Here is a 19178-nt window from a genome sequence, read left to right as displayed (position 1 = left end):
TTTGGATTGTTGTGTTTTCATTGTCATTCGTTTCCAGGATGTTTTTAATTTCTTCTTTGATCTCATTGGTAACCCAATCAATATTTAATAACATGCTATTCAGCTTCCAGGTGTTTGAGTATTTTGGGTTGTTTTTATTGTAGTTTATTTCTAGTATTATGCCATCGTGGCCTGCGAAGATGCTTTTTATGATTTCAATCTTCTTGAATTTGGGGATACTATGCTTGTGACCCAATATGTGGTCTATTTTTGAAGATGTACCATGAGCACCTGAGAAGAACGTATATTCCCTGGCTTTGGGGTGAAGTGTTCTGAAGATGTCTATTAAGTCCATCTGATCTAGTGAGTCATTTAGGATTGCTGTATCTTTGCTGATTGTTTGTCTATAGGACTTATCCAGTGCTGTCAATGGTGTATTAAAGTCCCCTACTATGATTGTATTGTTGTTGATCTCTCCTTTGATATCTTCCAGGAGTTTTTTTATGAATTTGGGTGCTCCTACATTGGGTGCATATATGTTTACCAGGGTTATATCTTCTTGTTGTATTGATCCCTTTAGTATTATGAAGTGGCCTTCCTTATCTCTTGTTAAGGCCTTCACTTTGAGGTCTATTTTGTCCGATATAAGTATTGCTACCCCAGCTTTCTTTTCCTTTCCATTTGCCTGAAAGATATTTTTCCATCCTTTCACTTTCAGTCTGTGTGAGTCCCTTCTAATGAGGTGGGTTTCTTGTAGACAGCAGATGTATGGGTCATGTTTTTTTATCCATTCAGCCACTCGATGTCTTTTGGTTGGAGCATTTAGTCCGTTTACGTTTAAAGTTATTATTGAAAGGTACTTGTTTGTAGCCATTTCTTTTTGTGTGTGTGTGTGTGGCTGTTTTCTTTCTGAGCTTTTTATTTCTTATTTTTATACCAGTCCCTTTAGCATTCCTTGCATTGCTGGCTTGGTGGTGACAAACTCCCTTAGCCTTTTTTTGTCTGTGAAGCTTCTTATTTCCCCTTCAAGTTTGAATGATAGTCTTGCTGGATAGAGTATTCTTGGATTCAGTCCTTTGCTTTGCATCACTTTGTAAATTTCAGTCCATTCTTTTCTGGCCTGATGTGTTTCTGTTGAGAAATCATTTGACGGTCTAATGGGAGATCCCTTGTATGTAACTTTCCGTCTCTCTCTTGCAGCCTGTAAGATTCTCTCTTTGTCCTGAACATTTGCCATGGTGATTATGATGTGTCTTGGTGTGGGTCTTTTCGGGTTCACCTTGTTTGGGACTCTCTGGGCTTGTGTGACTTTTTTCTTCCCCACCTCAGGAAAGTTTTCTGATATTATTTCTTCGAGTAGGTTTTCTAATCCTTGTTCATCCTTCTGTTGTTCTGGTACTCCTATTACTCGTATGTTGTTTCGTTTCATGTTGTCCCAAAGCTCCCTTAGGCTCTCCTCCTGTCTTTTAATTTTTTTCTCCAATTGCAGTACATTTTGGGTGTGTTTTGCTTCCTTGTCTTCTAATTCACTAATTCGGTCCTCCGCTTCTCCTAGTCTACTGTTGATACTTTCAATGGAGTTTTTCATTGCAGCTATATCACTCTTCATTTCTTCTTGGGTCTTACTTAAGTTGTTGATTTTTTCATCTGTTTCTTCTGGCTTCTTCCATATGTTATTGATTTTTTCATCTGTTTCTTCTAGCTTCTTCCATATGTTATCGATTTTTTCATCTGTTTCTTCTTGCTTCTTGAAGAGGTTGTCGATTTTTTCCTCCATCCGGTTTATGCACTCTAGGACCCTTATTCTGAATTCTTTATCTGTCATGTTGCATGCCTCTGTATTACTTAGCTGCTTTTCTGGAGAGTCCTCCTTCTCTTTCCTTTGGGGGTTTCTTTGTCTACCCATGTTTGATCTCACTGACATATCTAGATGTTGAGTCGTTCAGTGGTTGCTCCCTGGGTGGCAGTGACTCCTTGGTCTGTGGTTGCTCTTCGGGCGGTTGCGGTAGCTGCTGCTCTTCAGTTGGCAGCAGCTCCTCTGGTGGGTGCTGTTCACAGCTGTGGTGGCTCTTCTGGCTGGTGGGGCGAGGTTTCACGTACAGCTGCTTTTCCTCAGCAGAGGATGAGGTGCTCAGGAGGTTGCTGTTGCTTGGATCTGCTTATAATGAAAACTTCTTTACTCGTCTCAGGGTAAAACATCGGTATCTTCACCCAATCCCTCTGCTCCAGGACTGAGCAGTTCTTGAAGTGCCTCTACCAGGTCCGTGGGGCGCGTGGTCTCCCGCCGCTCGGCTGGCCCGCGGGCCACAGGGAGGCTGCAGCTGGGGTCCCGGGGATGCTGCTGCTCCGCTGCCGCTTCCCGGATGCCCGGCGCCAGCATCACTTCGCCGCCGCCTCCGCCTCCTCGTGCTCCGTTCTCTCGGCCGCCCCTCCCCGGCAGCCGCCTGCACGACCCGCGGCGCGGGCGGCGTGGCGGGTTGGGCAGCGGCGGCGCAAGCTCGTCCAGCGGCACCAGCCGGAGCAGCGGCGGCAGCCGGAGCACCGAGCCCGCAGCGCTTCCCCGGCGAAGGCTCCGGCCTCCGCGACTCGAGCATTGTCTTCTTTCCGAAGCGATGTGGCCTTGCAGTTGATGTTGATGGTTGACCTGGATCAACCCATGATTTTGTGCATTTGGATTCTCAAAATAAATCCACTTTTCACCGCCAGTCACAATTCGATGCAAAAAAGACTTTCTTTTGTGCTGTGGAAGCAACATTTTACTGATGACTTTTCGGTTTTCCATTTGTCTTACGTTCAGTTGATGTGGCACTCATTTTCCTTCCTTTAAAATCTTTCCCATTGCTCGTAAACAATCGGAAATAGTTTGCTGAGCAACGTTTAATCTTTCTGCAAGTTGTTTTTGAGTTTGACACGCATTTTCATCCAATAATGCTTGTAGTTGTTGGTCTTCAAGCTTTTTCAGTTGACCTGGACGTTCTTTGTCTTTCACATCGAAATAATCACTTTTAAAGCATTTAAACCAGAATTCACAAGTATCTTGAGATGGAGCATGTTCACCATAAGCTTCCCGAAGTATACGATAACTTTTTCTTCAAAATAATGAATTAAAACTTCCCGCAAATGCTCTTTTTTTTTTGGCATGAAATTCAACATTTTTAAGTGTAAAAATATCTATGATAACACCTTCAGCAAATTTGACATATGAAGTTTTGAAGCTTGCTGTCAATGCAACAAAATAGCGTACATATCAATTCGCATATATAGCAACATACGTGTAACTCCATCTGTTGAAAAAAAAGCACACTATTAACTGGTACACCTAGTACTTACTTCTTTCTCTAGTTGTAGGACTTCCATTCAACCAGGTTTCCGGCAGTTCTGAATGATGGTTGGTCTCTATTGTAGTTGTAATTTTGATGTGGTTGTGGAAGGCGGTGAGTACCAGTGTTTACCTACTATCTTGTTTTCTCTCTATTTGTAGTTCTTTGATTATTAGTGAGCTTGAGTACCTTTTCATGTTTGTAATCATTTGTGTTTCCTTCTTTAAATCGACTGATCCATTTTCTCTCATCCTTAATAGGAATTTTTAGTATCTTTTGAATACAGTTCTTTTGTCTTTTGCAAATATTTTCTCAATTCATTATTAGTGGATGTTTCAAATTATTATAGATAAGCTAACCCTTATAAAAATAATCTTTATTTTTATAGAATATTGTTTTATTTAAGACCTACCCTAGATCAAAAAGTTATTCCTTGCTTTTATCTAAAAATTTAAAATTTTGTTTTGTTTTTTAAGCCTTTAATCAAGATTTTATTTTTGTCTTAGTGTTTAGTGTGAGGAGGTATTTTTCCCTATTAGATTGACATTATTTTATTATTTATTTTTTTATAATAAATGGCCAGCTATTAGAGTTGCAGATCAATAATAAATATTGCATTATTTTTTCTAGAAAAATTTAAAGAATTTACATAGAAGTTTCTAAGTCTATGTGATTTCTTAATATAAAAATCAATTTCAGTGTTTTCCTCTTCTCTTTTTCTAAAAGCCCCATTGATCCAAATGCACAGAGAGGGAACACCATCATTAAATACATCCCCTGACATTACAAATTCAGACTTTACAGTCACGGATCAGCTTGGAGGACCTGTTGGTTACAAAGGCAACGTGAGGTTGTCTGAGGGATCCCCAAAGCAGATTCCGTTGCAAACAGAGAGGCCTCTTCTCTGGGTGATACCACCCATCCATCTTTTCTATAGATGTTCCTCTAAGCCATTATTTCTAATGACCTTGGCATACTCCTTGGCTGATGTGTAAGGGACTCTGGGTCTAGTCAGGTCTTCAAAATCAACGTGGAAGGAACCAAACCGCATGCTATAACCCTGGTTCCACTCAAAGTTATCCAGAAGAGACCATGCGCAATACAATTGAAGGTTGACTTTATCAAGCTGGATAGCTTTGAATGGTTCCTGCAATGTCTGTCTGAAATACTCCCAGCGTTGAGTGTCATCAAGAGATGTGGGGTCACCCTGGGGAAACCCATTCTCGGTGATGTAAATTACAGGGTTATTATACCTATCCTTAATATATTTCAGTAATTTTCGTATTCCCCACGGCACCACAGAGACCCAGTCCATACTTATCCAACCTGGGTCTGGAAAAATGTCCATCTCCACACCCTGGAGAACACCCCGTTCTCCTCTGTTGTTCTCCCCAGTACTTGACGAGGCGACTTGAATAATATTACACAGCAAATAAATCAACTGTGCCTTTGATCATTCTCTTCTCTTCTGTAAATTCTGGAAGCCTTGATGATGGATAGCCTTGCTTTTTACTCATGGAGGTGATCTGGGACTTGACAACTTCTGGATAATCACCATCAATAAAAATGGGTTTAGCAAAGAAATGCAAGTGGAAAGCCAAGGCTCTTTTAGCAGCTTCCTGGTCAGACACTGAACTGGGACTTGCTGGTTCCACCCAGCCACAAAACAATGGTAGGGACACCAGACCCTTCTGCTCTTTTTGGAATTAGGAAGCATAGCTGAGCCAGGCTCTGGGATGGGCCTTAATCAAATTATGAGCTGCCTGGTAGCCTCCAGTTCCCAGGTGAGGTGTACCAGGAGGAAATGCACCCAAATCATATGCCAACAGGACAAAAAAATTAGGCTTATTTATGGTGATCCACTGCTTGACTTAATCCCCAAATGTCTTGAAGCAAAATCGGGCATATTCATCAAAGGATTCAATGAAAAAAAAAAAGGATTCAATGATTCTGTCTGACAACCAACCTCCTTGGTCTTCTAAGGTCTGAGGCAAATCAAAATGGTAGAGAGTCACTATGGGCATAACCCGATTTGCTAACAAATCATCAATAATCTTGTTGTAATAGTCAATTCATAGGTAGGAAGTGACATAGCTGGCACTTCGCCCTGGTACATGGACTCCAGATTCCTTAGTGCTACCTCTGTGCTAGTTCATTAGCTCCATGAATTCAGCTCCATTCTGGCAATGAAACCTGTTGTCCCATCAGGTAGCAGACATGACCAGGAAAGAGAGAAGCGGTAATGAGTCAATCCAAGCTGTTTGGTACATTTCAAATCCTCCTCCCACAGAGTGTAGCTGCCATGAGCTATATCGCCAGTCTGGTTCTTGAAAACTCTCCTCCCTGATGGTTGAATGTGTCCCAGACATGTTCCATCTGCATCCCAGCCTCCTCATTAACTCATTGTACAATATTTATAACTTTAACCCTTTGTATGCCATAAGGTCTATGGATGCTTTAAAAAATCATTTTTCGTGAGAATTTTCAACTGAAAATATTCAGTAACACCCGAATTGTGAGTAATATATTTGTTTTTATAATATTCATTGCAAATTGATTTTTTAAATTAAATTCAAAATATCGTGGCACGTGGGGATGGTTTCCGTTTTGGACGTGTGGCAGTTAACTGGTTAAAATATGCTTTTACAGTACCATGTACGAGCCAATTATGTGTTCTGCTGTCCTTGATCCCTGAAGCTGACTGGTGGCAAATGAAAAATTATTGCATAGTGCTGCCACATAGCAGGATTTCATGGTTCATTATCTGAAGATCTCCTGGTTGGTCAAATCAGGCAGGCGCTTGCTCAAAATGAAGATAGACATTATTTTAATACTATATATTAGATCATCAATTTAACATATCACTTCTATCTTAAATTAAATCTCCATATTTGCATACCTCTGTTTCTTAGACATTCTTTCTATTCCATTGGTTTCTTTCTTTTTTTTATTTTTTATTTAAGATATTTTTATTGATGTCAGGAGGAAGGGAGAGAGAGAAACATTAATGATGAGAGAGAATCATTGATTGGCTGCCTCCTGCACACCCCCAGTGGGGATCAAGCCCACAACCCGGGCATGTACTCTGACTGGGAATTGAACCATGACCTCCTGGTTCATTGGTTGACACTCAACCACTGATCCATGCTGGCAGGGCCCCATTGGTTTCTTTATTCCCAAGTCATAATATACTATTGGTCTCTTTATTCCTGAGTCATAACCAATTCATATCATTGCTTTTAGCAACTACTTTCAGGAAATTTTTCTTTTTATTCTATTTTAAATTTCTTAATTATTAGATTTTTTTTCACATTCTGTTTTCTTTCTTAATATTTTATTTTTATTGTTGACAATATTACAGATGTCCCCTATTTACCCCCATGCCCACCTCTACCCAATCACACCCTCCCCTTCTTCTGACTCTTACCACACTGTTGTATGTGTCCAATGGCTATGCATATATGTTCTTTGGCTAGACTCACCACCTTTTTTCATCCCATCTGCCCAACTTACCTCCACTCTGACATTTGTCAGTCTGTACCATGTAGCCATATTTCTGGTTCTATTTTATTTGCCAGTTTATTTTGTTCATTAGATTTCACATATAAGTGAGATTATATGGTATTTGTCGTCCACTCACTGGCTTATTTTGTTTAGCATAATAATCTCTAGGTCTGCCTATGCTGTAGCAAAAGTTAAGAGTTCCTTTCTTTTTACAGCCCTGTAGTATTTCCATTGTGTAAATGTACCACTGCTTTTTTATCCACTCATTTGTTGATGGGCATGTGGACTATTTCCAGATCTTGGCTGTTGTAAACAATGCTGCTGTGAACATAGGGGTGCATATCTTCTTTCTGATTGGTGTTTCAGGGTCCTTAGAATGTATTTCCAGAAGTGGAATTGCTGGATCAAAAGACAGTTCTATTTTTAATTTTTTGAGGAAACTTCATACTGTTTTCCATTGTGGCTGCACCAGTCTGCATTCCCACCACCAGTGTGCTAGGATTCCCTTTTCTCCACATCTTCACCAGCCTATTTTGTTTGTTGATTTATTGATGGTAGCTATTCTGGCATATGTGAGGTGATATATTGTAGTTTTAATTTGCATTTCTCTGATGATTAGTGACATTGGGCATTTTTTTTCATCTGTCCACTGGCCATCTGTATGTCCTCTTGGGAGAAGTGTATATTCAGGTCCTTTGCCCATTTTTTTTTAATAGGATTGTTTGTCTTCCTGGTGTTGAGTTGTATAAGTTCTTTATGTATTTTGGAAATTAACCACTTATTAGATGTAGCATTGGTAACTTTGTTCTCCCATGCATTGGTCTCTCTTTTCATTTTATTGATGGTTTCTTTTGCTGTGCAGAAGATTTTTAGTATGCTGTAGTCCCATTTGTTTTTTCCCCCCCTTTGTTTCCCTTGCCCTAGGAGATAGATTGGCAATAATATTTCTATGAGAAGATGTTTTCTTCTAGGATTTTTATGGTTTCACGACTTACATTTAAATCTTTTATCCATTTTGAGTTTATTCTTATGTATGGTGTAAGTTGATGGTCTAGTTTCATTTCTTTGCATGTACCTGTCCAATTTTCCCAACACCATTTATTGAAGGTAATATCTTTATTCCATTGTATGCTCTTGCCTCCTTTTTCAAATATTAAATGAAAAGAAATTAATTGTGGGTTGATTTCTGGGTTCTCATTTTTGCTCCATTGATCTATATACCTGTTTTTATGCCAGTACCAGGCTGTTTTGATTACAGTGGCCTTGTAATATAGTTTGATATCCAGTATTGTGATCGCTCCAACTTTGTTTTTCTTTCTCAAGATTGTTGCCTCTATTCTGGGTCTTTTTAGGTTCCATCTAAGTTTTTGGAACATTTGTTCTAGATCTGTGACATATTCCATTGGTATTTTAATAGGAATTGCATTCACACTATAGATTGCTTTGCGTAGTATGGACATTTTAATGATTTTATGTCTTCTAATCAGTGAACACAGTTAATGCTTTTACTTATTTGTGTCTTCCTTAATTTCTTTCTTCTATGTCCTATAGTTTTCAGTATAGGTCTTTAACCTCCTTGGTTAATTTATTTGTAGGTATATTATTTTTTTGTTTTTGTTGTTACAATAGTAAATGGGATTGTTTTCTTAGTTTCTCTTTCTGATAGTTTATTATTTGCATATAAAAATGCTATCAATGTCTGGATATTGATTTTTCTATCCTGCTCCTTTGCTGAATGCATTTATTAGATCTAATAGTTTTTTGGTGGAATCTTTAGGTCTAGTTTTATTTCTTTGCATGTACCTGTCCAATTTAGGGTTTTCTATGTACACTATCATGTCATCTGCAAATAATGACAGTTTTACTGTACTTCCTCCTTTCCAATTTGGATGCCTTTTATTTCTTCTTCTAGTCTGATTGCTGTGGCTAGGACTTCCAGTACTATGTAGAATGATAGTGGTGAAAGTGGACATCCTAGTGTCCACTTTCCAGATTATTAAAGCAGGTATTCAGGGAACAATTGCAGTCCAAGATGTGTTTTGGAATGAAAAGAGATTGAACAGCATTGTTTAAACTAGACCTGTTGATTTTTATTCTAATTCTTAGTTTATGAAACTGCTTCAGAATGCCCTGTACACCTATTCCCCCTGATCCTTTTCCTTTTCCCAGTCTTTCTTTCTGATCATTTCTTTTAAGGTGGTAGAAAACAGGTAAGAAAGCAAAACAGAAAGGAATCATTTATGTCCTATTTTCTGTATTTTAGCCTTTCATTGGTCATATGCCTTTCACATAATTTATTACATTGTGTATATGTACATGTATGTGTATGTGTATATGTATATATATATTTGAGGTTGACCAGAATATCCTTGTTTACTTGTTCATTCTTCCTGACTTTCAGGGCGAGCTTTACCTCCTCTTTGACAACATTTCTTATTCTTTCAATCAGAATTAGATAGGCCACCTCTCCTGTTATTTGTATGCCTCTTTACTAAGGCATTGATCACATTGTATGTATGTGTTTCTGTTATTAGATTAAGAGCATGGACTGTATCAAAATCAATGTTGAATCACTAGTACCTGGTACATAATAGGCTCTGATAGATTTAAGCAATGGATTATTTTTGGCAATAGAGGGCACCATGGGTATATGATTTATAAAATAGAAAACTTATAGCAAAATTTTATATTGCTGAAGTTGGTGATATTGTGGTGATGTATTTTAGAAGCAAAATAATGATATGGTGTCTGAGGCCTGAATAAGAAAGAGTTGTGAGGTTTTCAGGTTTGCTTATTTTATCCCTTTGCCCAACTCTATCATTTAATTAATCCCATGTTGTGAAGTAGGAAGGGAAAACTCAGTTTAGTTCTTGGTCCTTGGTCTTTTCTTCCCTGGGGCTAATTCAGACCCATTGAGACAGCTCTTTGCTAAGATTCTGAAATGGGGGAGAAAATGAGCCTTCAAGCCTATCTATATCTTTCTCTCCTAAGTCACATCCCTTGATCCTTGGGAGCTCATCCTATATAATAAAAGCCTAGGTGGTGTCACGCCTTCGTGTGACGCTCTTGCGCCATGTTACCACAAGATGGCGGCCATGAAGATGGCTGTGCGAACAGTGGAGGAGGGGCCTGGTGGCCACTCCACGGGGTGAGGCCTGGGGGTCCTGCTGCTCCACGCAGCGCGGAGGAGGCCAGTCCCGGCGTCTCCACCACCTCATGCGGATGAGGCGGGTCCCGGCGGAGGAGGCAGGTCGTGGCAGGGGAAAGCATTTGTGGGCAATCAGGTAAGTAGGGAAGGGCAGTTGGGGGTGATTGGGCCAGCAGGGGAGGGCAGTAGGGGGCAATCAGGCCAGCAGGGGAGCAGTTAGGGGGCGATCAGGCTGGCAGGCAGAAGCAGTTAGGGGTAGTCAGGTAGGCAGGCAGGTGAGCAGTTAGGAGCGAGTGGTCCCGGATTGTGAGAGGGATGTCCTGAGGGGTCCCAGATTGGAGAGGGTGCAGGCTGGGTTGAGGGACACTCCCTCCTACCCTGTGCACGAATTTTGTGCACCGGGCCTCTAGTCTATAATAATAAAAATGTAATATGCTAATTAGACCGGACATCCTTCTGGATGACCTTCCAGGTGAAGCTGGGGCTGTGAGGGAAGCCTGGGTCCCAGGTGCCTGTTGGCGGCCGATCCCTGGTGCCTGTTGGCGGCCGGAGGGAAGTCTGGGTCCTGGGTGCCAGAGGGAAGCCGGTGCCGGCAGTCGGGGGAAGGAAGGCCTACTCTTGCACAAATTTCGTTCATTGGGCCTCTAGTTAAATATAATTATTTGTCTTGATGCCAGATGATTTCTTGGCTTTGTGTCAGAGAGGCATATCAGTAAGGTCCCATGTGACAGAGTCAGATGAGAACTGACATCTTTACCATTGTATGGAGTTCACATTATGAACTTCCTAGGACAGTTATGAAAGGTAGTTTGGGGCTCTTTGTCCAGATCTATAAGGATAGGAGAGAGTCATACAATTCACCACCTTTGACCTTCCCATATTTTTGGACTTGGGCAAGTGCAAACCTAATCTATCCAAAGTCTACCATCACCTATCAAAGATGAGATAGACCTCCTATTTTATTTCATGAGTGATGATAAGGACCCAGGAATGACCATTTTGTCATCTTAACTCCTGGGGACAAAGTAGGGTGGCTGTTGAAGCTCCTGATTCAGAGTCTGTGCCCAATATTGCATGGATCCAAATGTCCTTAATCTGAGCATTATGAACCTTCTATTCATCTATTGCATCAGACATCTTCCCCTGTAGTTTTGGAAGGATGCTAAATTCCAAAATATTGAAGTTTCTGAAAATGTCATCACCAATGACCTCTGAATAGTACTCTTTCTGCTTTAGTGACCATTTCTTTTATCATTGTCTGTACTGTTAAATATCTTGCTATACTGACAAAATATTCTATTTTTCTTTCTTTGCTAGTAGCTATCTTTTCAAAGTCTCTCTATGATATTTTGTTGTATTCACTTCTATTAAATTTAAAGTTAAATGAATATATATAACTAAATTCTGTTCATATACAGGGTAGGGCAAAAGTAGGTTTACAGTTGTATGGAAAATAGTACAATAATCTATATATATGAAAGCCTAAGCGACTGTTACGGCAGAATGACCAGAACGACTGGTTACTATGATGCACACTGAGCAGGCAGGCAGGCGAGCAGTTAGGGGTGAGCAGGCAGGCAGGCGAGGAGTTACGGGCGAGCAAGCAGGTAGGCAGGTGAGCAGTTAGGGGTGAGCAAGCAGGTAGGCAGGTGAGCGGTTAGGGGTGAGCAGGCAGGCAGGCAAGTGGTTAGGAGTGAGCAGTCCCAGTTTGCGAGAGGGATGTCTGACTGCTGGTTTAGGCCTGATCCCTACGAATTTCGTGCACTGGGCCTCTAGTAAATAATAATAATACAAGAATCAACTCTAGGCACTCTCCCTCCAGGTAGCATGCCATGCCTTTCCCTTCCCTCTTCTTCCCTATTAGCACTTATCTCCTAAACTTCAAGGGACCCCATGAGACTTGCAGTAAGTGGAGCAATGGGCAGCAGTAGCTCATCCTGGGCTAGACCCCTGAACCTGTTTCCAAGATCGCCTTTCCTGACTTCCCAGTGAGCCAGAGCAGCCCAGCCTCGGTTCTCCAGTTGCTTATTCTATGCCCTTCCCTGTTTCACTGTCCTAATATTTTTTTGTTGTGGTCAATAAATTTTTGCCTGCTTTTCTAAAATAAAAAAATAAGATAATAAACTCTGTTTCATGTATCCACAATTGTACACATACTTTTGCCCCACCCTGTATTTTAATTTACACATTATAAATGAACTTTTAAAATCCAGTGTAGCATATCATGCTTGTATTTACTACAAAAGCAAACAGTTATTGCTTTTAGTGCAATATGTAATTTTCCTAAAATTCTTTACTATTGTCTACCATATTATCTTTTTAGGAAGCAAGAGAAGTCTCTACGTTCAATATATTAAACTTAAGTAAACTTGATTTATTTTTTTTCTAAAGAAAATGTTTTAAAACTTGCTTTGTAGGCCAACCTTATTCTGATCCAGCTCTTCCTCCACAAAGGCAAGACAGATTTTATTCTAATACTGGTAGACTCTCTGGACCCGCAGAACTCAGAAGTTTTAATATGACATCACTGGATAAAGCAGGTAAGAAATACTTATGTGTATGTATTAAAAATACTTTTTAATAATGGTGGCAAATTAAAGAACTAGAAGCTGAATAAAGGACCATATAATTGCTATCTGTGGTAGCCTTAAGGCCAAAATCTCTTTCCTGTTGTTATTTTTCTTGTTACTTTGTACACATCCATGGCATCTACATATATTTGGTGATTGGTTTGAGCATCATAGGTTTACTCTGTTTCATGATTTTCTAATTTTTTCAGTATACTTACATATATCCTGTTTAGTAATCAGGGAAATTAGGCTTATGTGAATGGATATGTGAAAATACACCAGAAAAATAACTTGAGTATATGCTCTGTTGCTGGTCTAATCAATTACCTTATTTAAACATTTTGTACTTAGATTTAACTAACATTTAATGAGGAACCTATTATTTTTCAGGCATTCTTTTCCTTAAACCACCTCAAAGCAACCCACTGAAGTTAGGAAATATATATATTACATATATATCCAAGGTATCCATCAAAAGTACATAACATTAAGAATATAAAAAGATTAAAACATCAGTAGAAAGTTAATATAAATATATTGGTAAATGTTTTCTCAGGAAAGGGGGGTATATGTTTGGGGGGAGGGCATTATTTTTTTTGAAGTGTTTATTATTTTAGAAAAGTGTTTTTGAATAATAAGCAAAGAAGTAGACCTGTGGCCTGGATTTCTATTATCTATAACTAGAGGCCCGGTGCACAAAAATTTGTGCACTCGGGGGGTAGGGGGGGTCCCTCAGCCAGGCCTGTGCCCTCTGGCAGTCTGGGACCCCTCGGGAGATAACGACCTGCTGGCTTAGGCCTGCTCCCGGGTGGCAGAGGGCAGGCCCAATCCCTAGGTGCAGCCCCTGGTAGGGCTCAGAGCAGGGCCGATTGGGGAGTTGGGGCGCCGCCCCGTCATGCACAGAGCAGGGCAGATTGGGAGGTTGTGATGCCACCCTCAGTCACGCTCAGGGTAGGGCCAGTTGGGGGATTGGGGCACCATTCCCTGTCATACTCAAGGCAGGGTCGATGGGAAGGTTGCAGCGCCACCCCCTGTCACGCACAGAGCAGGGCCAATCAGGGGGTTGGGGCACTGCCCTCTATCACCCACAGAGCAGGGCCGATCAGGGGGTTGGGGCGCTGCCACTGTCACACTCAGGGCAGGGCCGATGGGGAGGTTATGGCTCTACCCCATCACACACAGAGCAGGGCCTGTGGGGGGGGGGGGTTGGGGAGCTCCCCTCTATCAGGCACAGAGCAGGGCTGCTCAGGGAGTTGGGGCCCCGCCCCCTGTCACACACAGAGCTGCAGGGCGATCAGGGAATTTGGGCGCTGCCCCCTGTCACGCTGATCCTGGTGCCGGGAGGCATATTACCCTTTTACTATATAGGGTAGAGGCCTGGTGCATGGGTGGGGCCGGCTGGTTTGCCCTGAAGGGTGTCCTGGATCAGGGTGGGGGTCCCCACTGGGGTGCCTGGCCATTCTGGGTGAGGGGCTGAGGGCTGTTTTCAGGCTGGGAGTGACTGAAGTTCTCAACCGCTCCTGTTTTTCTTTTTTTTTTTTTATTCTGGGCCAACTTTAGCTTGAGGCTTGGCTCCAGCTTTTAGGCCTCCGCAGCTGAAAGTAGGTTTCTGGCCTTTGCTTACAATGTTGCGAATCTGCTGGCTGAAGTCCAGCGGTATTTGTTACAATGTTTCTTAAACTGCCCGCTCAGAGGCCTGCAGCCGCAGGCGGGGAACGTTGGTTTCCTCCAACGATCCTCCGTCACTGAGGCAAGCAAGCCTCATGTTAGTTTCAAGCTGCCTGGCTGCCGGCTGCCATCTTGGCTGACAGTTAATTTGCATATCTCGCTGATTAGCCAATGAAAAGGGTAGCGGTCGTACGCCAATTACCATGTTTCTCTTTTATTAGTGTAGATAATAAAAGCATAATATGCTAATTAGACCGGATATCTTTCCGGACAAACTTCTAGATGAAGCCGGGGCTGCAAGGGAAGCCTGGGTCCTGGGTGCCTGTCGGTGGCTGGAGGGAAACCTGGGTCCTGGGTGCCAGAGGGAAGTCAGTGCCAGCAGCACGGGGAAGGAAGGCCTACCCTTGCATGAATTTCATGCATTTGGCCTCTAGTTAGTTATAATTAAACGAATTATTTTTGTTAGGTTTTTGAAATTGTTTTCCCCCATTAATTCAAGCTTAATGGAATGAAAATCGTATATAATAAAAGCCTAATATGCTAAGTGTCTGGTCATCTGTTCAGCCAATCAAAGTGTAATATGCTAATGATATACTAAGGCCCCCGAGGGGTCCCAGTTTGTCATACTGCTTGCTATGACATACACTGACCACCGGGGGGCAGACAGTTGATCAGTCGACCAGTCACTATGATGTGCACTGAGCACCAGGGGGCAGATGCTCTGACTGGTAGGTTAGCTTGCTGCTGGGGTCCAGCCGATTGGGACTGAACGAGACGGGTTGGACATACCCTGGAGCCCTCCTGTGGTCCCTCCCTGGCCCCGATCATACACCGGTGGGGTGCCTTGGCCTGGCCTGCGCTCTCTCGCAAACTGGGACCCCCTCGGGGGATGTCGGAGAGCTGGTTTTGGCACGATCCCGCAGGCCCGGCCGAGGGACCCCACTGGTGCACAAATTCGTGCACCGGGCCTCTAGTATATGTTTAATTAAAGTAGTGCTATTTAAAAATTTTTACATGTTCATTTTTTGGGGTATTTGAACAATATTTGATTAAGCAGATAACATTTATTTATTATTTTTTTAAATTAAATCTTTATTGTTCAGATTATTACAGTTGTTCCTCTTATTTCCCCCCATAGCTTCCTTCCACCCAGTTCCCACCCCACCCTCTGCCCTTACCCCTGCCACTGTCCTCATCCATAGGTGTATGATTTTTGACTAGTCTCTTCCCGCACCCCCCACATCCCTTCTCCCCTGAGAATTGTCAGTCCACTCCCTTTCTCTGTCCCTGATTCTGTTATATTCACCAGTTTATTCTGTTCATCAAATTATTTATCTTCTTAAAGGATACCTTTCAGCATTTCATACAATACTGGTTTGGTGGTGGTGAACTCCTTTAGCTTTTTCTTACCTGTGAAGCTCTTTATCTGACCTTCAATTCTGAATGATAGATTTGCTGGGTAAAGTAATCTTGGTTGTAGGTTCTTGCTATTCATCACTTTGAATATTTCTTGGCACTCCCTTCTGGCCTGCAAAGTTTCTGTTGAGAAATCAGCTGACAGTCGTATGGGTACTCCCTTGTAGGTAACTAACTGTTTTTCTCTTGCTGCTTTTAAGATTCTCTTTGTCTTTTGTTCTTGACATTTTAATTATGATGTGTCTTGGTGTGGTCCTCTTTGGATTCCTTTTGTTTGGGGTTCTCTGTGCTTCCTGGACTTGTAAGTCTATTTCTTTCACCAGGTAGGGGAAGTTTTCTGTCATTATTTCTTCGAATAGGTTTTCAATATCTTGCTCTCTTCTTCTGGCACCCCTATAATTCAGATGTTGGTATGCTTGAAGTTGTCCCAGAGGCTCCTTATACTATCTTCATATTTTTGGATTCTTTTTTTGTTTTGTTTTTTCGATTGGGCGTTTTTTGCTTCTTCATATTCCAAATCTTTGACTTGATTCTTGGGATCCTCTAGTCTACTGTTGGGTCTCTGTATAATATTTTTTATTTCAGTCAGTGTATGCTTAATTTCTAGATTGTCCTTTTTCATATCCCGGAGAGTCTCACTAAATTTATCGGCGGTTTCTAGAAAATTCTTGAAAAACCTTATAAGTGTGGTTTTGAACTGTATATCTGTAGTTTGCTTTCCTCCATTTCTGTCATTTGTGACCTGTTTCTTTGTCTCCGCATTTTTTATGCTTCCCTGTGTTGATAGAGTGGCTTTCTGTGCTAGGTGTCCTATAGGGCCCAGTGGCTCAGCCTCCCCAATTACCTGAGGTGGAAACTCTTGGTGCACCCCTTTGTGGGCTTTGTGCACAGTCTTGTTGTAGTTAAGCCTTGATTGTTGTAGGTATCACTGGGAGGAATTGACCTCCAGGCCAATTGGCTGTAAGAATCAGCTGTGTCTGAAATGGGAGAACTTCTGTGCTGAAGACACCCTTCTGGGGCAAGACTTGCTTCAGTGGGGCTTTGGTGCTCACTGAGTCTGCCCCCAGAGTGTGTCCCTTATGGATCTGAGGAGTTGTAATCTGGATGGTCCACTCTGACCACTGGGTATACTGGCTCTTGGATCTCTAAGGAGGTGCTAATTTAGCCTCTGCCTGACGCTACCCAGCAGGAAGTACAGAGAGATCTGCAGATTCCTCTTCTTTGTTTGGAGTTTGGAGGTGCCTAGATGAGGCCCAGCTGTGAAGCAATGCAAGCAGCTGTGGGGCCTTGGGCCTTCTTTTTGGAAGTTCTGAGTCTCTCTGACCCAGCTGTAGTTAGTTAGGTCATTTTAGATTGCAAAGGGCCGGGCATTCATATGCAAAAGCCTCTGTGCACAGCCCTGACCAGTTTGGCACAGTGGATAGAGCGTCGGCCTGTGGACTCAAGGGTCCTGGGTTCGATTCCGGTCAAGGGCATGTACCTTGGTTGTGGGCACATCCCCAGTGGGTGATGTGCAGGAGGCAGCTGATCGATGTTTCTCTCTCATCAGTGTTTCTAACTCTCTATCCCTCTCCCTTCCTCTCTGTAAAAAATCAATAAAATATATTTTTTTAAAAAAAGCCTCTCTGCACAGCTTGGGTGGGGCGGGGTCTCAGGGAGTCAATAGGGTGGAGCAAACAGCTTTGGCTGATCCTCAGCCCTGCCCTAAGAGGACCCAGGTCTCACTGCTCTGAGGTAATCACTGCAAGCACCTCTGAGAGAAAGCCGCTCTCGAGTTCTGCCCGATGCCAGACAGTCCAGTTTCTCCCCGTATGAGTCTGGGTCCCCATACCTCTGCACTTTATTCCCACACCGCACCTCCTCTGAGTCTCAGTGTGCTTTTCTCTTTCCTTCTAGTTGTAGAATTTCCACTCAGCCAGCCTTCCTGTGGTTCTGGATGATGTCTGTTTTGTCTTTTAGTTGTTTTTTTGAAGTTGTTGTGCAAGGCAGCAATTTCTGTTGTTTACCTATGCCGCCATCTTGGTTTTCTCCCCTAAGCAGATAATATTTAAATGCTTATTGTTTAGAAGGTGTTCTGCATGACATTGCAAATTATATATATAATAGAGAAATATGCTAATTAATAGGAGGTTGGGTGTGCAGCGTTGGGGGCAGGGCAGCTGGGGCCTCTGTGCACCTGTGCTGGGGGAGGGCCTGATCAACAATGGCCACAGCTGCTTTAAGGGCCGGAGAGGGAGGCAGGGCCGGACCAGAGGGTGGGCGACGCTGTGTGATTTTAAATCGTGCGCTGGGCTCCTAGTATAATTATAATAAGGTACAGTTTATTATAACTATATTAATAATTAAATAGGGAAGAAAGACATATATCTCTAATACTGGTGAGAATAGTAAGTCTCATTAGAGAATATGCTGTGTACATGCTCATCTAGTTGAAGGATCAAGGAAAAGTCCATGAAGGAGGTGCCATTTGAGCTGCTGTTGAGGGAATTTGAAAAATTAATTGGGAGGTGGGGGTCTGCACTAATAATAATGAACAGCATGCAAGCCAAACAAAGAGAGAAAAATAACAGCATGAGTCATTTGATTAATGGCTATAAAACTGAGATATTAATCACTTGACAAGGCCTCATGAGGACTAAATGAGTTAATGTGTGTGGAAGTGTTTTGTGAGCAGAAAAGTTTTATATAAACATAACATATTACCACTGCATTGTCAGTATTTGGTGTTTACACAAAGGAGAATGGTGAGAGACATGGTGGAAACACATTGACTAACGCTAGTGCTCAGTAAGCATTCATTGAATGAAAGTGAATTATCTCACTTTATAGGTAAAGAAACTGAGGCTCCAAAAAGTACACAAGATCTCAGGATAGGAAGTTTCTGATGCAGGACTTAAACCCATGTCTGTCTGACTTAAGCCATGGTCTTGATCCCTATACTTTATTGAAATGAGAGGGTAATTGACCCAGCCATTGATGCACTAAATGTTTATAGAATGCTTACTGTATGGCAGGCATTATGGAAGTTTCTCTATTTCAGGGGTGGGCAGGAGCTCAGCATTCCTTACACCTTGAGGTTTAGCAAAGGTATATAGCAGTTGCATGACAATAACAAACATAATGAGTACATAATGTTATGAGAGCATATGGAGACTCACCAAGATGAAGCGTTAGTATTTTGAGCATGGGACAGTCAAGACAATCTTGGAGGAAGTAAGCTAAAAACTAAAGGAGGAATTAGCTGGACCAAAAGCATGGTGATAATGATTTAGAAGAGAATAGCATCTTTAAAGATTTAGAAGTAAGAGTGCTTAGTTAGTTATGGCTGCAACATCGAGTGTGAGTCCAGGAATATTGAATCAAGTGGTGAAGAGGTAGTAGTGCATAGGATTTTCAGGGTCTTGCAAACCTGTTCAGAAATGTGGACATTATTCACAGGATAAATACATTAAAGGATTTTAAACAGGGGAAATAATATAATCAGACCTGCATTTTAGAGGAATTACTGTGATTGTATTATGGTGAATACATTTGGAGGGAGTGATTAAGATTGGAGACAGGGTAACTTTTTAG

At 41.9% G+C, this 19178-nt stretch overlaps 1 protein-coding gene and 1 pseudogene across 1 annotated transcript in view; one reads left to right on the top strand and one right to left on the bottom strand.

Annotated features, from left to right (window-relative positions):
* Positions 1 to 19178, top strand: part of LOC132213226 (melanoma inhibitory activity protein 2-like) — a 123816-nt gene that overhangs the window by 99792 nt on the left and 4846 nt on the right. The window contains 1 exon segment of the mRNA XM_059659467.1: positions 12369 to 12491. Within this exon segment, the coding sequence (XP_059515450.1) occupies positions 12369 to 12491 (123 nt within the window).
* On the bottom strand, positions 4031 to 6843 carry LOC132228267 (cytosolic beta-glucosidase-like; annotated as a pseudogene).

The sequence above is a fragment of the Myotis daubentonii genome, chromosome 1 (assembly GCF_963259705.1).
Source record: "Myotis daubentonii chromosome 1, mMyoDau2.1, whole genome shotgun sequence".
NCBI lineage: Eukaryota > Metazoa > Chordata > Mammalia > Chiroptera > Vespertilionidae > Myotis > Myotis daubentonii.
The sequence above is the reverse complement of the archived record's forward strand: the minus strand, read 5'-3'. Positions and strand labels throughout refer to the sequence as shown.